Source organism: Python bivittatus, unplaced genomic scaffold (genome assembly GCF_059951505.1).
Source record: "Python bivittatus isolate LINGU-HERP-01145 unplaced genomic scaffold, Pbiv_v1 ctg000650_np1212, whole genome shotgun sequence".
Lineage (NCBI taxonomy): Eukaryota > Metazoa > Chordata > Lepidosauria > Squamata > Pythonidae > Python > Python bivittatus.
The window spans coordinates 1,863,507-1,879,116 of record NW_028277093.1 but is presented as its reverse complement, the minus strand read 5'-3'; the positions used below and the strand labels follow the sequence as shown (position 1 = coordinate 1,879,116).

The 15,610-nt window shown below is 46.9% G+C and overlaps 1 protein-coding gene across 1 annotated transcript; it reads left to right on the top strand.

The window, feature by feature from the left end:
- Nucleotides 1–945: 945 nt before the first annotated feature.
- Nucleotides 946–13,132, top strand: LOC148214484 (vomeronasal type-2 receptor 26-like). The gene is made up of 7 exons (XM_088151203.1): nt 946–1,647; nt 2,213–2,466; nt 5,317–5,608; nt 6,249–7,049; nt 7,297–7,527; nt 10,390–10,516; nt 12,207–13,132. Exons 1-7 carry the CDS (start codon nt 946–948, stop codon nt 13,130–13,132), a joined length of 3,333 nt encoding a protein of 1,110 aa, XP_088007329.1.
- Nucleotides 13,133–15,610: the final 2,478 nt, after the last annotated feature.

Below are 15,610 nucleotides of genomic sequence, written 5' to 3'. Positions count from 1 at the left end.
CAAGTCCCATGTCAGCGCGCCCGAACTAGTCAAGGACTTTTACAAGATGCAGCCCGGGAAACCAAGGTAAAGGGAGGGGTTTCTCTTCAGGGGGGCAGTATGTCAGACTCAGCCGGCACGGCGAAAGCACCGCTCAACTTCGCCTAGCCAATTTCACCGCCTAGGCGCTAGCCGGGAAAAAGGGGAAGTGAAACCGTGAACTAATGACTGGCAGCCAGCAGCGTTTAACTCAAACTGCAAGCGGATACTTTATATCAGCGCCTGTTTCCCTCGAGCGCTGGAGACAAAGGAATGCGCAGAGACTCTGAAACGAAGCCATCAGCGAGCGATTGAGAACTCCCAGTTTTGCAAGCAACCAGGGAAACCAACAAAGACAATATCAGCACAACCCATAGACGGCAATCAGAAAGACAAAGCACCAGGCTGAATCTGCCATTTGGGCGAGGGGGGATTACTGCGGGTAATCTATAACTAAGCAACAGGGTAAAGCACGGGAACGGGGAACTATAGAATTCCATGTAAGCTATGTCAAGCCAATCCTGGCTTTGTCTGTACTTACTTACGTTACGCTTGAGTAAACTTCCTTGCTGAACACACATGTCACAAGAGTTTCTCTGAGACAAACGGGGTAAACCTTACAATGGGGAGGCGGGCAAGCGACGCAGAGCCGGAAGTTAAACGGACTTTCGTGGAAGCCGATGAGAAAGACTCTTGGGTGGCGGCAAATAAGGACTCTTTGCGGGGCATGGGGGCTTGTGGTGGCACGAGGGCAAGCTGTATGTACTGGAGGAGTGCCAGAGGGGGGTAATGGAGAGAGCCCATGACAATTTAAACACGGGGCACTATGGCTTCATGAAAACCTTCCATCTAATACGGAGGCAATTCTGGTGGCCAACCCTTCAGAAGGACATGGAAGCATGCACGGTGGGCTGCCCAACTTGTGCGATGGCCAAAGGGAGCAAGGGGAAGCCCCGGGGACTTCTCCAGCCGGTAGCGATGCCAGACGCCCCTTGGCAAGAAATCGCCATGGACCTTATTGTGGAGTTACCTGAGAGCAAGGGGAAGATGGCTCTTTGGGTAGTGACGGACTTGTTTTCTAAGCAAGCACACTTTGTAGCATGCCAGCAGGTCCCCACGGTGGAGAGACTGGCATGGATGTTCGTGCAACACATGTATCAATTGCACGGCACCCCCCGACAAATCGTGAGCAATCGGGGTGGGAACTTCGTCGCAAAGTTTTGGCGAGAGTTCCTGAAGCGAGTGGGGACTCAGCAAGCCCTCTCCTCAGGGGCGCATATACAGACGGATGGGGCCACGGAACGCCTTAACGGGGGCTTGGAACAGTACTTACAGTGCTATGTAGACTACCAACAAGACAACTGGGCAGAGCTGCTGCCATTTACAGAGGTAATTGATAACAACACGGTCCACAAGAGCATCGGTTTCACCCCATTTAAGGTGGCTACCGGTCAAGAATTCGGAGCCATGCCAGAGCTGCCCCAACTGGCGTCCCGGATAAACTCATTTGACAATTGGTTCACCCAAATAGACGCCATGCGGCGGGCAGTCCAAACGGTGCTGCAGGAAGCCAGAGTGGACTACAAAAAATATGTAGACCGCGAGTGGCTCCTTAAGTGGCAGTGGAAGGTAGGAGACCAAGTGTACCTGTCCACAAAGAATCTCATCTAAAAAACTTAGCCCGAAGTTCGTGGGGCCGTTCCCCATTGCAGAAATAATAAACCCTGTGACCGTCAGACTGGAGCTCCCCAAAGCACTTGGGAAGGTCCACCCGGTCTTCCATTGCAGCTAGCTGAAGCCGCACTGACCCTCCAACGACTTGCATAGGGACGAGCCAGCCCCGGCGTCGATCATGGTCAATGGGGAACAACATTTCAAAGTGAAACAAATCTTGGACGCCAGGAGGCACAGGGGGCAGATCCAACTGATGGTGCAGTGGAAACACTTCCCGAAAGCCTAAAGAGAGTGGGTAAGCAAATCCCACGTCAGGGCACCCGAACTGGTAAAGGACTTCTACAAATGACACACTGGAAAACCAATGTGGTGGGGGGGTTCTTCAGGGGCGGTATGGATTCAGCCAGCATGGCACAGCGAACGCCGCTGCTCAGCTACTCAGTTTCACCTAGTCAATTTCACTGCCCCAGGCACTAGCAGCGGAAAGGGGAACTTCAATCTCCCAACTGATTGTCGACAGGTGGCGGCACTTAACTCCAACCACAAGCAGATACATTGTATCGCCGCCGGCTTCCCTCAAGGGCTACAGATAAAGGGAAGCGCGGCGGCTCAGAAGCGCAGCAATCAGTGTGCAATCAAGAACGCCCGGCTTTACGTGCAACAGGAAAACCCAACAAAGACAACAATCACACAAACAATAGACAGCAATCATCAGCACAAAAGAACCGGACAGACTCTGCCATTTGGGCAAGGGGGGATTACTGCGGGTGATCGGTAATGGGGCATCGGGGTAAAGCGCGGGAACAGGGAACCTATGAAATATCATGTAAGCTATGCCAAGCCAACCCTGGCTTTGTTTGTACCTACCTACGTTACACTCTAGTAAACTTCTTTGCTGAACTTGCGTGTCATGAGAGTTTCTTTGGAGCTGAACGGGGTAAACCTTACACTCTCTATCTTGTCTAAAATCTTTAAAAAATAAGTCGTCCCACAATAGCGTATGAGAATTTATCTCATTCAACAGTTCCTGATCTAGCAATAATTGTGAGAATAGTTTTAGACACAAATTCACCCATCTACTACTGTTAAATTATTTGCTGAGGCATTGTTTTGCTAAAAAAGCATTGGACATGAGGACTAGTCTCCTATAATAGAAGATTATTGCTTTCTTTACCTTTATATTAATTGATGGAAGGCCCACTTCTCATCTCAGCGTTGCTGCTGGTATACATGGGGGTAAGGCTAAGATTGATCTCATGAATTTATTCTGGACCACTTCTAAATTCTTCTAGTTTACCGAAACCCCAAATTGGGGCCCCAAATGTCAACTTCCCCTGGAAGATCTCAAGCGCAAACTGTGCTAACCATCCTCCTTTTGAGTAGAAGAAGCAGCAAATGGCTCATTGATCTCAGGGCCGCTGTTCTCCTGATGCTTGGTGGGTTTTCCATGATAGTCTTGCAGTAAATGGGATACCCAGATACTTAAATGACCTCACTTGTTTGATCTCCTTACTGTTGGCCACAAATTGTGGTTTCAGCCCAGCCCTTTAATCCAATGAAAGACTGGACTCAAGAAACTCAGTTACTGATTTATTAATGCACCTTAGTAAGTGAGGACCCCTTCCCAAGAAGAGAGCCCCCAAAATAGAAAGCATAAATCTTTTGTACCTTTTCAAAAACAGCATCATAACCAGAGGTTACATGATTACCTTTTCAAAAACAGCATCATAATCAGAGGTTACATGATTGGTCACATAGCTGAGCATGTGCACTTAATAACTAACATCCCATAATAGCATAACACATTTTCCAATCATATCTGGTGGTGTCCATGACAGCTGGTGGTTTTCTGTATCTGGGACAGTTAGTGGTTTTAGAACATCTTTATTTTAGGCTTTATCTGAATACCCATCTACATCTCTGTTCCTGTTCTTCTGCTAACTGACTTCACACCTGATCAATATCTTCCTGTTCCAACTCTTTTGCAGACTTAACCACAGAGCTTGTTGGCATGTTTTGTTGAGGGGGGAATTAGCTCAATAGTCTATGACCCCAGTTTGACTCTAACTCTATCAATTAACTCCAATTTTGCTAATATCATTACCATCTAGTGTCCATCTATGTTTCTTTGCTCTATGATGGCAGCTGTGTGGCAGATTATAGGGACAGTCTCCAACCTGGAGGTGTCCTTGGGTAGCCTTCCAGGGGGCCATATGGGCCCTTGCCTGGGCCATCAGCAGGGATCCTTTGGCCCATGCCAGGTTCCACAGGGCCCTCCAGAAGGCCTCCTGATTCCATTTCCACTTGGGAGAATTTATCTTGCATCTGCCATACAGCTGCCTAAAATAAGGCCCAGGCAGTGAATCTAAGTCCTCATTGAACCATTTCTCCACAATGAGACAACAAGGATCACAAAGGTGACATGAGAGTGTTGACGGAGATTCTCTGCAGAACAGGAAGCATCAACACGTAAATCAACTTGAGGAACATCACCTGCATTCCTGCTTTTGCTGAAAAGTACTCAAGATGTCACCAACTTTGGCAGAGGGAAGAACACATCTGCCTACATAGATTCACCAAGTTTCACAAGGCAGGGCTTTACCTGCAGAATGGGTAGAACTCCACCTTGCGTGATGATGCCATAATATCCTGAAATAACGTCTTGGATCTGGAAGTGATCAAAGGTCAAGGAAAGTTCACAAAGTCCAGTAAGCCGTGTGTGACCTGTCTGAGATCTTCGAAACCTGTTTTTCCATTCCTGCAGCTGCTTCTGGAGCTGAAGATAATTGATGCTTCTCTACCTCGTAATTGGGAAAAATCTGTCCCTTTCTCTCCTCCAAACCTCAAGGGATTCTGCCCAGCCATCATCCCAGAATCCCTCAACGGGGAGGGCAGCCTGCTGCAGCGTCTCCTTGAATCATGCCTGGAAAGACAGATGACCAGATAAATGCTTCCTCTTGAGCTATCAAGTTCAGATAAGCGTTTGGAGAGGAGAGGGAGAGGCGCACTCGTGTGAGATGCAGAATTAACTCCCTGCCATCCCTGTGAAGCTGTGCTTGGATTCTGTCTCTTCTGGAGACGCCTCTGTTCCCTGAAATGCCACCGAGGGCTGCCACGAGGACTAAGCTGCTCCTGCTGCTCCTGCTGCTGCTGCTGCTTCTGCTGCCCAGCGGAGCCGTTGGGAGGAAATGCCCCCTTGATTTCAACGAGGATCGGGATGGGGTGTACAATTATTACCGCCCAGGAGATCTCTACCTGGGTGGGATTGTGTCTCTAAGAACAGGATGGATTTTGCCAGCACATTTCAACAGGCCTGACTTTAACCAGCCTGTATTGTAAGTGAATCTCTGGGGTGGATTTTGTACCACTTTGCACAGAACCTGCTTCCGTTTCCTTCTCCACCATCAACAATCCTCCGGGATGTTTTGTGGTCTCTTTTGCCTGTTTTCCTTCTGGAAAGTCACATATGAAACCATATTATTATTATGACTAGCACAGCAGCAGTAGTAGTAATGGTAGAGTTAGAAAGGGTCACAGTGGTCATCTCATCCAACACAGCTTAGCTAAAACACTGGATCAATGTTAAAGGCGTGTTGTTACTTTGTGGTTTTCTTCTTAATGCAGGAAAGGCTATAATTCGTACTGGTTCCTTCTGTCCTTTCTTTTTGCCATTCATGAGATCAACCAGAATCCCTGGGTTTTGCCCAATCTCACCCTGGGTTATGACATCTACGAGAACTATTTTCATACAAGAACAACTGCTGATGCCCTGGCAGACTTGCTCTCCACTGGGCAGGCAAATGTTCCAAACTACAGATGTGGAAGAGAGAAGAGGTTGCTGGCTGTGATTGAAAGGGCTGAATCTGACATTTCTGAGCAGGTTTCCACCATGTCGAGCCTCTACAAAATGCCACAGGTATGAATTGGGGTTGGGAGAAAAGCCAAACCTGGATCTGTCCTCCGCAGGAAGATGCCGTCACCATCCAGACGTCCTCACCAGGAAGCTGTCCTGGCCACCAAGACATCAAGTTGAAGGACACGTTTCTGTCAGACAGGGCAAACTCAGCTTATCCCCGGCCTTTGATTACCCTTCAAAACCAAAGGATGCTCATTTCTGAATTTTCCTTCCTTGGACACTTCTAGGGAAGTGATCTCTACAATCCCATAGAGTCTTAGAAGCACAGAATGGAAAGTTTGGGGATCTTCTTTCCAACCCCTGCCAATACAGGAATCTCCTGGAACAGCGTCCTCAACAGATGGCCACCCAGCCCATGTCAAAATGCCTCCAGCTCCTCCCGAGACAGTCCCTTCTACTCTTTGCCTGCTCTGATGAAATAACTCTTCCATAGATTGTAAGAATGGAGTGGAATGGATCGTGAGGGCATCTGCTCCACCTCCTGCCCTTTGCAGAAACCACTACTCCAGCATCTTGAAAAGACACTGTTTAAACACCTATAAAGCTCCCAATAGGGTTTTTTTTAAATATTATCTTCTTCCATCATAAAATGAAACCCTCCATATTTTTGCCTGAAAAATTTTCCACTTTCTGTTACTAGGTCAGTTATGGTTTTGTGTCCAACCGTTTGAATGACAAAACTCGGTTCCCATTCCTCTACCGGATGGTCCCCAAAGAAGATTACTTGTATTGGGGAATTGCCAAATTGCTCCTCCATTTTGGATGGAACTGGGTAGGCCTCCTTGCGCCAGACACTGACAACGGAGAAAGATTCCTGCAGACTTTGAACCCCATATTAACCAGGAGCACCATTTGCGTTGCCTTCTCAGTGAGCATGCCAACGACATACGAGATGTCCCCACAGAGTGCACCATTTAACTTGTGGAACCGTGTCAACGTTTTATTATGCTATGGGGAATTTCGCTACTTCTACAGCTTAATAAGCGTATTGCAAGCCTTTGTTGAAAGGCACGTCAAGCCTCTGCTGGCAAAAGTTTGGGTCACCACGGCAATGTGGGACCTCACCCTGAATTTATCCTACGAAATCCTGTCTCCCCGGCATCAACATGGTTTCTTCTCTTTCTTAATCCCGACTGAAAAAAGACCAAAATATGTTTATGAAACATTTTTCCTTCCTATGCAAAGGTTTGGCAGTAAGGCATTCAATTGTTTGTATTCCAGACACCTCTTCTCCATGAAAGGAAGGATGAGGTGCCGGGAGAAGGAAGGCCTGGAGACCCTGCCAGAAGAGGTGATGGAAAAAACCCTCTCTCTGGATAGCTACGGTATTTACAACCTTGCCTGGGCAGTTGCTCGGGCTTCACACGCTGCCTACTTGTCCCAGTCCAAGAGGAAAGCAATGAAGGAAAGGGATCACAGGCTGGTTCTTCAGACGTGGCAGGTATTTGGTTTCCTTCAGAAATCCTGAAGATGAGCCTTCGGGCTGGGAGGATATTTTAGATGGAGTGGTGAGGTTAGGCTTTCAATGTTCCTCCACCACATTGTGAAGTTTCTGGGCAGGCAATCTCCCACTCTACCCCCTTCTGGAGACTCCTGATCTGGAATTATATGGCACGGTGTCAACTCTATTTGTAGAACATCCTTTGGTTTCCTCTTTTCTCATGTTGTTCTTTTCTCTGCCATTTTAGCTTCATCCTTTCCTGAGAGATGCCCATTTCTACAATACTTGCATGGATGGAGTGTTTCTGGATGAGAAAGGGGACCTGGCTGCCAGATTCAATAGCATGAATTGGATGCCCTTTCCCAATCAGTCTTTCGGGGCTGTGAAGTTTGGGAGGATAGATAGACCGTGGGGGTCCAAAGATCTGGAATTCATTTTAGACCAAGAGGTCACAAATTGGTCCCAGCGGTTTAATCAGGTGAGCTGAGGCTGTTTATCTAAAGGCCTCCAACCTTTATCTCATTTTTCCAACCAGTTTTGAAGGGGATGGAAAATGGGTGGGGCTGGGAGGAAGCTTCTCTGGGGGTCACAATCTTTCCCAATGACATTGTTGGGCTCCGTGGATCAGAGAATGTGGTTCATTGGATCACAGAATGGGACTCCATGGTCAAGACTACCATGGATTAGCCAGGTTTTACTGCTAGTTGGACCTTCTTCCATATTTCTGTTCTTACTTTACAGAGCAAGTTGTGATTGGATGATTGCTGTCTACAACTTGTGAACAAAATTCCCCCTCCTAGTAGGCTAGTAGTTAAAACAATAAAGCTAGGTTAGGTGAGGCCGAAGGTCAGGAAATACAAAGGAGAATCCTACTGACATTGAATCCTAGAGCTGATATAGAAGCTGAATTCACACTTCACAGATCATTGATTTGATTAAGGTTAGATTATTGGGAAAGCAGTTATTGTGGTTTATACACCAGTAGTCATTATTTGGCCTTTGATTCCATCTTTCCCCCAGATGTTCCTATGGATGGGGTAAACTCAAGCCCCTCTCTCTAGTCCTAGCAAAATGGATTAAACACTGTACCACACTGCTGAAGCAATGAGGATGAAACTGAGCAAACTCAGGGAGGCAGTGAAGGACAAGAAGGGCTGGCGCAATATGGTTCATGGGGTCACGAAGAGTCGGACACAACTTAACGACTAAACAACAACCACACTGACAAATCTGCACAATTAACCAGTCATGGTTAATTCAATGACCATTATCAAAGTAGCTTTGATTTCATGTTGTGGGTGAATCCAGCTGTACCCAGAGCTACTGAGAGCTGGGTCATGAATGTCTTTCCCCTTTGAAAACCACCTCGCTTCTTGTCCATCATGATGTCTTCTAGGAGAAGGTTCCACAGATTATTATCAATGCTTCCACTGAAGATGCCACTCCTTTGATTCTTCCTGAATTTCCTTCCTGCCTCCCTACTGGTTCTCCTAAGATGGCTGAACTCCCATCCCCACATCAGGCATTCTGTTTACATATTCATCCTGTCCCACCCAATGCTGCCAATTCCTTGATTATTTGATCCTTGAGGTGGAAAGGGTTGGATCCTCTACTCTAATCCCTTCCTCAGTGCAGGATTCACTCGAGCATCTATAACAGATGCTCCTTTTTCTTCTTCCTTTTTCCAGCCTCCTTTTGAGAACTTCCAGCAAAGGAACAAGATGGTTCACCTTCCTTCTTCTGAGCTGTCGTTCAGTCGTTAAGTTGTGTCCGACTCTTTGTGACCCCATGAACCATATTGCGCCAGGCCTTCCTGTCCTTCACTGGCTCCCTGAGTTTGCTCAGTTTCATGCTCATTGCTTCAGTGATGCTATCTAACCATCTCATCCTCTGCCGTCCCCTTCTCCTTTTGCCTTCAATCTTTCCCAGCATCAGGGTCTTCTCCAAAGAGTCCTCTCTTCGCATTAGGTGACCAAAGTATCTGAGCTTGAGTTTCATTATCAATCCTTCCAATGAGCAGTCAGGGTTGACTTCCTTTAAGATTGACTGGTTTGACCTCCTAGCAGGCCAGGGGACTCTTAAGAGTCTTCTCCAGCACCACAGTTCAAAGGCATCAATTCTTCGGCACTCAGTCTTCTTTATGGTCCAGCTCTCACAGTCATACATTTGTTGTTGTTGTTGTTTAGTCGTTAAGTCGTGTCCGACTCTTCGTGACCCCATGAACCATATTGCGCCAGGCCTTCCTGTCCTTCACTGCCTCCCTGAGTTTGCTCAGTTTCATGCTCATTGCTTCAGTGATACTATCTAACCATCTCATCCTCTGCCGTCCTCTTCTCCTTTTGCCTTCAATCTTTCCCAGCATCAGGGTCTTCTCCAAAGAGATCTCTCTTCGCATTAGGTGACCAAAATATCTGAGCTTGAGCTTCATTATCGATCCTTCCAATGAGCAATCAGGGTTGATTTCCTTTAAGATTGACTGGTTTGACCTCCTAGCAGTCCAGGGGACTCTCAAGAGTCTTCTCCAGCACCACAGTTCAAAGGCATCAATTCTTCGGCGCTCGGCCTTTTTTATGGTCCAGCTCTCACAGCCATACATTACTACTGGAAAAACCATAGCTTTGACTATGCGGATCTTTGTCGGCAAGGTGATGTCTCTGCTTTTTAATATGCTATCTAGGCTTGCCATAGCTTTCCTCCCAAGGAGCAAGCGTCTTTTAATTTCATGGCTGCAGTCTCCGTCTGCGGTGATCTTGGAGCCCAAATAAATGAAGTCTGTTACTGCTTCCATTTCTACCCCTTCTATTTGCCAGGAATTGATGGGTCCAGATGCCATGATCTTAGTTTTTTTAATGTTGAGTTTCAAGCCAGCTTTTGCACTCTCCTCCTTCACCCTCATCAAGAGGCCCTTTAGTTCTTCTTCACTTTCTGCCATTAGGGTGGTATCGTCTGCATATCTGTGATTATTGATGATTCTCCCTGCAATCTTAATTCCGGCTTGTGATTCTTCCAACCTGGCATTTCTCATGATGTACTCTGCTTATAAGTTAAATAAGCAGGGTGACAGTATACAGCCTTGAGCTAGGAATCCCCATTTTTACAGCTGTCCATCAATGTTTAAGTCTCTCATGCTTGTCCTCTTGTGAGAAGATGACAAGATGAAAAAAGTGCCAACACTTTCCACAAAGCAGCAAACACACACACACACATTCCAGGCATAAACTCTCCTTTGACATAAAGAGAAACAGCCCAGGGAAACACAGATCCATGGAACAGATGAGTGTCTCATGACAGTGAAAAAAGCGGTTCATCCATGATTGATGCTCCTTCTCTTTTCGGTCAGTCCCTTCCTCGCTCCAGGTGTACCAACAGCTGTCATCCTGGCCAAGCCAAGGTGGTCCTGGAAGGAAGGCCTCTTTGCTGCCACGGGTGTGTCTTGTGTACAGAAGGCACCATCTCCACTCAGGAAGGTAGGGGACACCAGGGGGAGGGGCAGACCTTGAAGCATGAGCAGAAGAGTCAATGAAGCATTTTCCTTTAGGCATTTTCAGAAACAGGCTTGCCAACCTTGGGCAAAGGGTCTATAGAGAGGAAGGTAGATGACCTTGATGGAGGTATGCAGGAACCGTTACCGAGACAAAACAGGTAAAGCATTTATTAAGTCCACAACATCCAGATAATGTTTAGGAGTGGCTCAGACAGACACCTCACGTGGAGATGATTTCCTGGTCTGGTCTACCTTGTGGAGTCACAGGGCATCACAGGGGACGAGCAAGGCCAGAAAGCCCCACGGCATTGGTCAACAGAGGAAAGCTACCAAATCTGAATTGCAAACATCTGGATCATCACAAGATGGAAGCCAGGAGTTATTTTTAATATTTCTTGGCTGCCATCAAGTAATTGTCTACATTTACGTATCCCAGATCTGGCAGTTTCCAAAATAAGATAAATACTAATTTATAAACAATAATTTATCAATAAGCAACTTTTGGGAGAAAAGCTAGGTGAGTCACCATTGCCCTTCCAGCTGTCTGTGCAGAGTCCTCTGTGTTGAAGATCAGCCCAGCCTCTCAAGATCTTCAGGGGTGAGCACAGGCATTTGGTACAAATCACCATGATGTCAAAGTAATGGATCCTGCATTATGACATGACAACACAAATCCTAGCCTTTCGTAGCTGTGTTGCAATATGGCCGAAAAGGGCGTAAGTGGTTTGCATTGCAATGTCATGTTGTGGACTCTCATGGCTATGAGAATTGGGACTAGAGACTCAAAAAGGAGAGGATCTGCTCCTTTTTCTTTTTCTTTTTCTTCTTTTTCTCTTGCAAGCTTTATTAACTGGAGCTTGGCATTATAAGATCACTTGGAGACATGGTGGAAGGGGGAATGGACTGTGACTTGAGAGTAAATGCTGAGGCAAGAGCTAGCACAGGAATGCACTCAGGGACTGTGTAGCCTGGTCTTTGCAGGGAAAGAAGGCCAGCTAGGTGCTTACAATCAATTATAAAAAAAGAAAAAACCTTTAGCATCCCTGGCACCAGGAGCTCTACAACATTCAGGGGTTCTTAAACAGCCCAGTTTGACAGGCTACCAGAAGGCCATGACACATACCTCAGACACTAGTGATCAGAAATCCTTGCACCATCCCAGGATTTCACTGTAACTTTGTCAACTGAATCCCATCGGGGGGACGTATCCCAGTAGGGAAACTTGATTCAGCTAGGTCATGAAATATCTTCCCTTTGTGACCCAATTCTCCTGAAAGAGACCCCAGTAGCACACTAGCCACATCATTGAGAAAGGAGCGTGGATTGAGACAATGGAGTTCTGATTGACGAGAACCTGGAGTCGTATAAATTTGGCTATTAACCTACCTGGTGACATAGCTCCTAGGAGGCTCTTCCCCTCCTTGGGACATTTCTCTCACCTCCAGCCAGCCTGTTTCTGCTCCTGACTTCACTCAACCCATCATTTTGTTGATCTTGCCTGTTCTCCTTCCTCATCCCTACTAGGGAATTTTCAGCAAAACCTTCTCTTTTGACAGACCTGGATTTTGAGGCACAATACCCTACCCGTAACTGATTATATGCATCTTCAAAAGGAGTGCTTCATTATGGCCTGGTCAAATTAATATTAGAGGTCTTGACTGTTTTCTCTCCAGATGCAGAGCAGTGCACAAGGTGTCCAGAAGATCACCATCCAAATTTGGACCAAACCAAATGCATCCCCAAGGAGATAACCTTCCTGTCTTACAAAGAAGACTTGGGGATGATCCTGGCTTCCTTTGCCCTCTTCTTGTCTCTGGTGACAGCCTTTGTGTTAGCAATCTTCATCAAATTCTTGGAAACTCCCATAGTCAAGGCCAACAACCGGGACCTCTCCTACATCCTCCTGCTCTCTCTCCTGCTTTCCTTCTTGACTTCCCTGCTCTTCATTGGTCGTCCAAGGCCAGCTACCTGCCTTCTCAGGCAAACGTCCTTTGGCGTCATCTTCTCCATTGCTGTCTCTTCCCTCTTAGCCAAAACGATCACGGTGGTGCTGGCCTTCCTGGCCACGAAACCTGGAAACACCATGAGGAGATGGCTGGGAAAAACTCTGGCCCACTCTCTTGTCCTTTCTTGCTCTGGTCTCCAAGCTTTCATCTGTACCATCTGGCTGGGAGTTTCTCCCCCATTTCCTGAGTCTGACATGCACTCCCAGCCAGGAAAGATTGTCTTGCAGTGCAATGAAGGCTCTCTGACCATGTTTTATGGGGCCCTTGGCTACATGGGCTTCCTGGCTGCCATCTGCTTCATGGTGGCTTTCCTGGCCAGGAACCTGCCTGGGGCCTTCAACAAAGCCAAGCTGATCACCTTCAGCATGCTAGTCTTCTGCAGCGTCTGGGTCTCCTTTGTGCCCACCTACCTGAGCACCAAAGGGAAGTACATGGTGGCCGTGCAGGTCTTCTCCATCTTGGCCTCCAGTGCTGGGCTGCTGGGCTGCATCTTCTTCCCCAAATGCTATATTATTCTGCTACAACCTGACCTGAATACAAAGGAGCAGCTAACGGCAAAAAGTAAAGATGGCTTGAAAGTGAATGCAAAATAATCCTGTAATTGTTATAACCCTCTCAGGTGCCACCACATCACAGCTTGATTAGATATTCCAGGCAATTCAGTGGATCTGTTTGAAGTGATCCATGCCTTCCACCACTGGGGAAAGTGCATAGGACCAAATGTGCCTAGATCCTTTGGGGAAAAGGCACCATTGGGAGAGCTCTATTTCCTGACCCTCCGCCCGATGACTGATCTGATAATCTACCTTGAAGACAAGATGGAAATGGTAAAATCTTTTTCAAACATTAAAACACTCTGGCAAACTTCATTCATTGGGAAATGATTCCTTTTGATTGGATTTCTCAAGAACGTTCCAAAATTTGGATATTCAATATTTAGTTTAGTAGTTAAGGATGTAAAATGTGATCCTAAAGATCCTCCTTAAATACAGAAGTTGACATCACTCTCCTCACATAGAAGAAGAGAGACTGGCTCTACTTCTTGGAGATCCTGACCAAGAATGATGTATTTCAAGCCGAAGAAGGTGGATTCCAGTTGAATGGGAGGAAACAAATTCCTAAGAGAAGAGCAGCTGAGCAGCGGCACCAATGACTCTGAGATGTGGGTGAGGGACATTATTGGTTTTGACTGGGGATGGTACACTGCTGGAAGAGCTGAAGGACCAGGTTGGGGACAGATTGTCAGGGAGAAAATATATCTTTGTGGTTTTTAAGGGTAGACACCGAGGATGGCACAGAATCAATCGATCAGTGGACCCCCTAATGGTCATGTTTCAAAACTGATCACACCCTGCCTCCTGGGGGTCAGTTGAATATCCGAATCAAAGATATACTATTATATTGTGAGGAAAATATACCTTTGGGTGAAAGAAGCAAGTTTTTAGAGCCCTCAGATGAATGGGATCGCCTTAATCAAATTGAAACAGAAAGGAATGTGCAGCACCCTTGAAGGTGGTATGAACCAATTCCTTATCACAAACGTCCCTATAGCAACCAAGGCGTCTGTCTTGAGGGAGGATGCCTTCTTCCTGGCATTGGGCACCTTGAGCTAATTTGTTTCTTCTTCCTTGCAACACTATTGTTTTCCTTGTAGACAGCAGATAACAGAGGGGCAGAAAGTGACTTGAGAAGTATTGCTCATTTAGATATGCCTGAATCATCATACGAATATGTGTGCGTATGCGTTCTTTTTCCTTCCCATTCTTGCAGAACTGTATAAATCTCAGGGCCTCCATTTTGCCTGCAGGGGAGTGTCTCCCACTAACCCTTGGTGGGGTCCCTTTCCAGTATGTACTGTCTAATAAAAACTGCCGTGAAGCCTTGATTTTTTTGCATTTGTGTCCTGCGTTTTGATTCCACCATATTATGTAGGTTATACTGCTAATCTACTATGCAGCTTATCCTTTTAGTATACCACTACTATCCTACTATTACATCCATTACTACAAATACCCTAGCCTGCACTACTCTACCCTTTCCACTTACTCTGTCCTGTGCAACAATGAATTAGCCCGTCATCTGTCTCTTAGCTCACTTTTCTGTCCCACTGAGCTTGGCTGATGCTTTCCCTCCCCTCCCTTCCCCTCCCCTGGAGACTGGGTCCTTCTCTGCCTTTGGATACTGCCCTGCCTTCTTGTACTGTATTCAACTCTCTGCATTCCCGTGACCGGTCTAGATGGAGTTCCTGAGCCTTTTTTTGATGTCCTCAACCTCCGTGAAGTTCCTCAGACAGGAACAGCCTTGACCCTTCTGTTTGGAGGGGATTTTCTCTCCCTTTGGGGGGGGAGCACAGTGGGAGAAACGAGGAAACAATACAACACACACTTCCCAGCTTCCAGGAGCTGCTTACCAGGGGTTGTCGCTCAGCAGAAGACTTGGCTCGGCTGCAGGGTCCTTGGGGCTGTCACTCTGTCGAGTCACCCAGCGCTTCCCTCCTGAGAGCTCCAGAGGGGAAGACTAAGGGATGAAACTTCAAGGATCTCAATACAAATCAGACATGAGGAAGAGCTGTCCATCAGTGGAACAGGTTACTGGATGGAGGGGTTTCTTCCCTTCTTTGGAGGTTTTGAAACAGAGGCTGACTATCCATCTATCAGGGATGGTGTAGTCAATTCTGCAGTGTGCAGGGAGTTGGACTTGATTACCTCTTAGGCCATTCTATGAGAAGAGCCTTACCTATGTTGTACAGTGGGCCTCCCTGCTCTCAACATGCACAACCCTCCTTCTCCAGCTTCCCCATGCCCAATGCTTGAAGGCGCTGCTGTTTCACAGGCAGCTGTTACATCCTTCTGCTGGGAAAGGGCTTAAAGGGAGTGGAGGGCAACCGCTCTGGGGTTTGCCAACATTCAGACATTCTCTTCCTGCCACAATGGGCTGGAAAAACAAAGCAGTTGCCAGAACACAGGAAAGGAACTTAGGTGCCCTTTATCCATGTGAGATTAATTCAAGAATGAATTAGCCCATCACATGAATCCATCAAGAGAAGGCCTGCTTGGTGTCCTGTCCCCAGC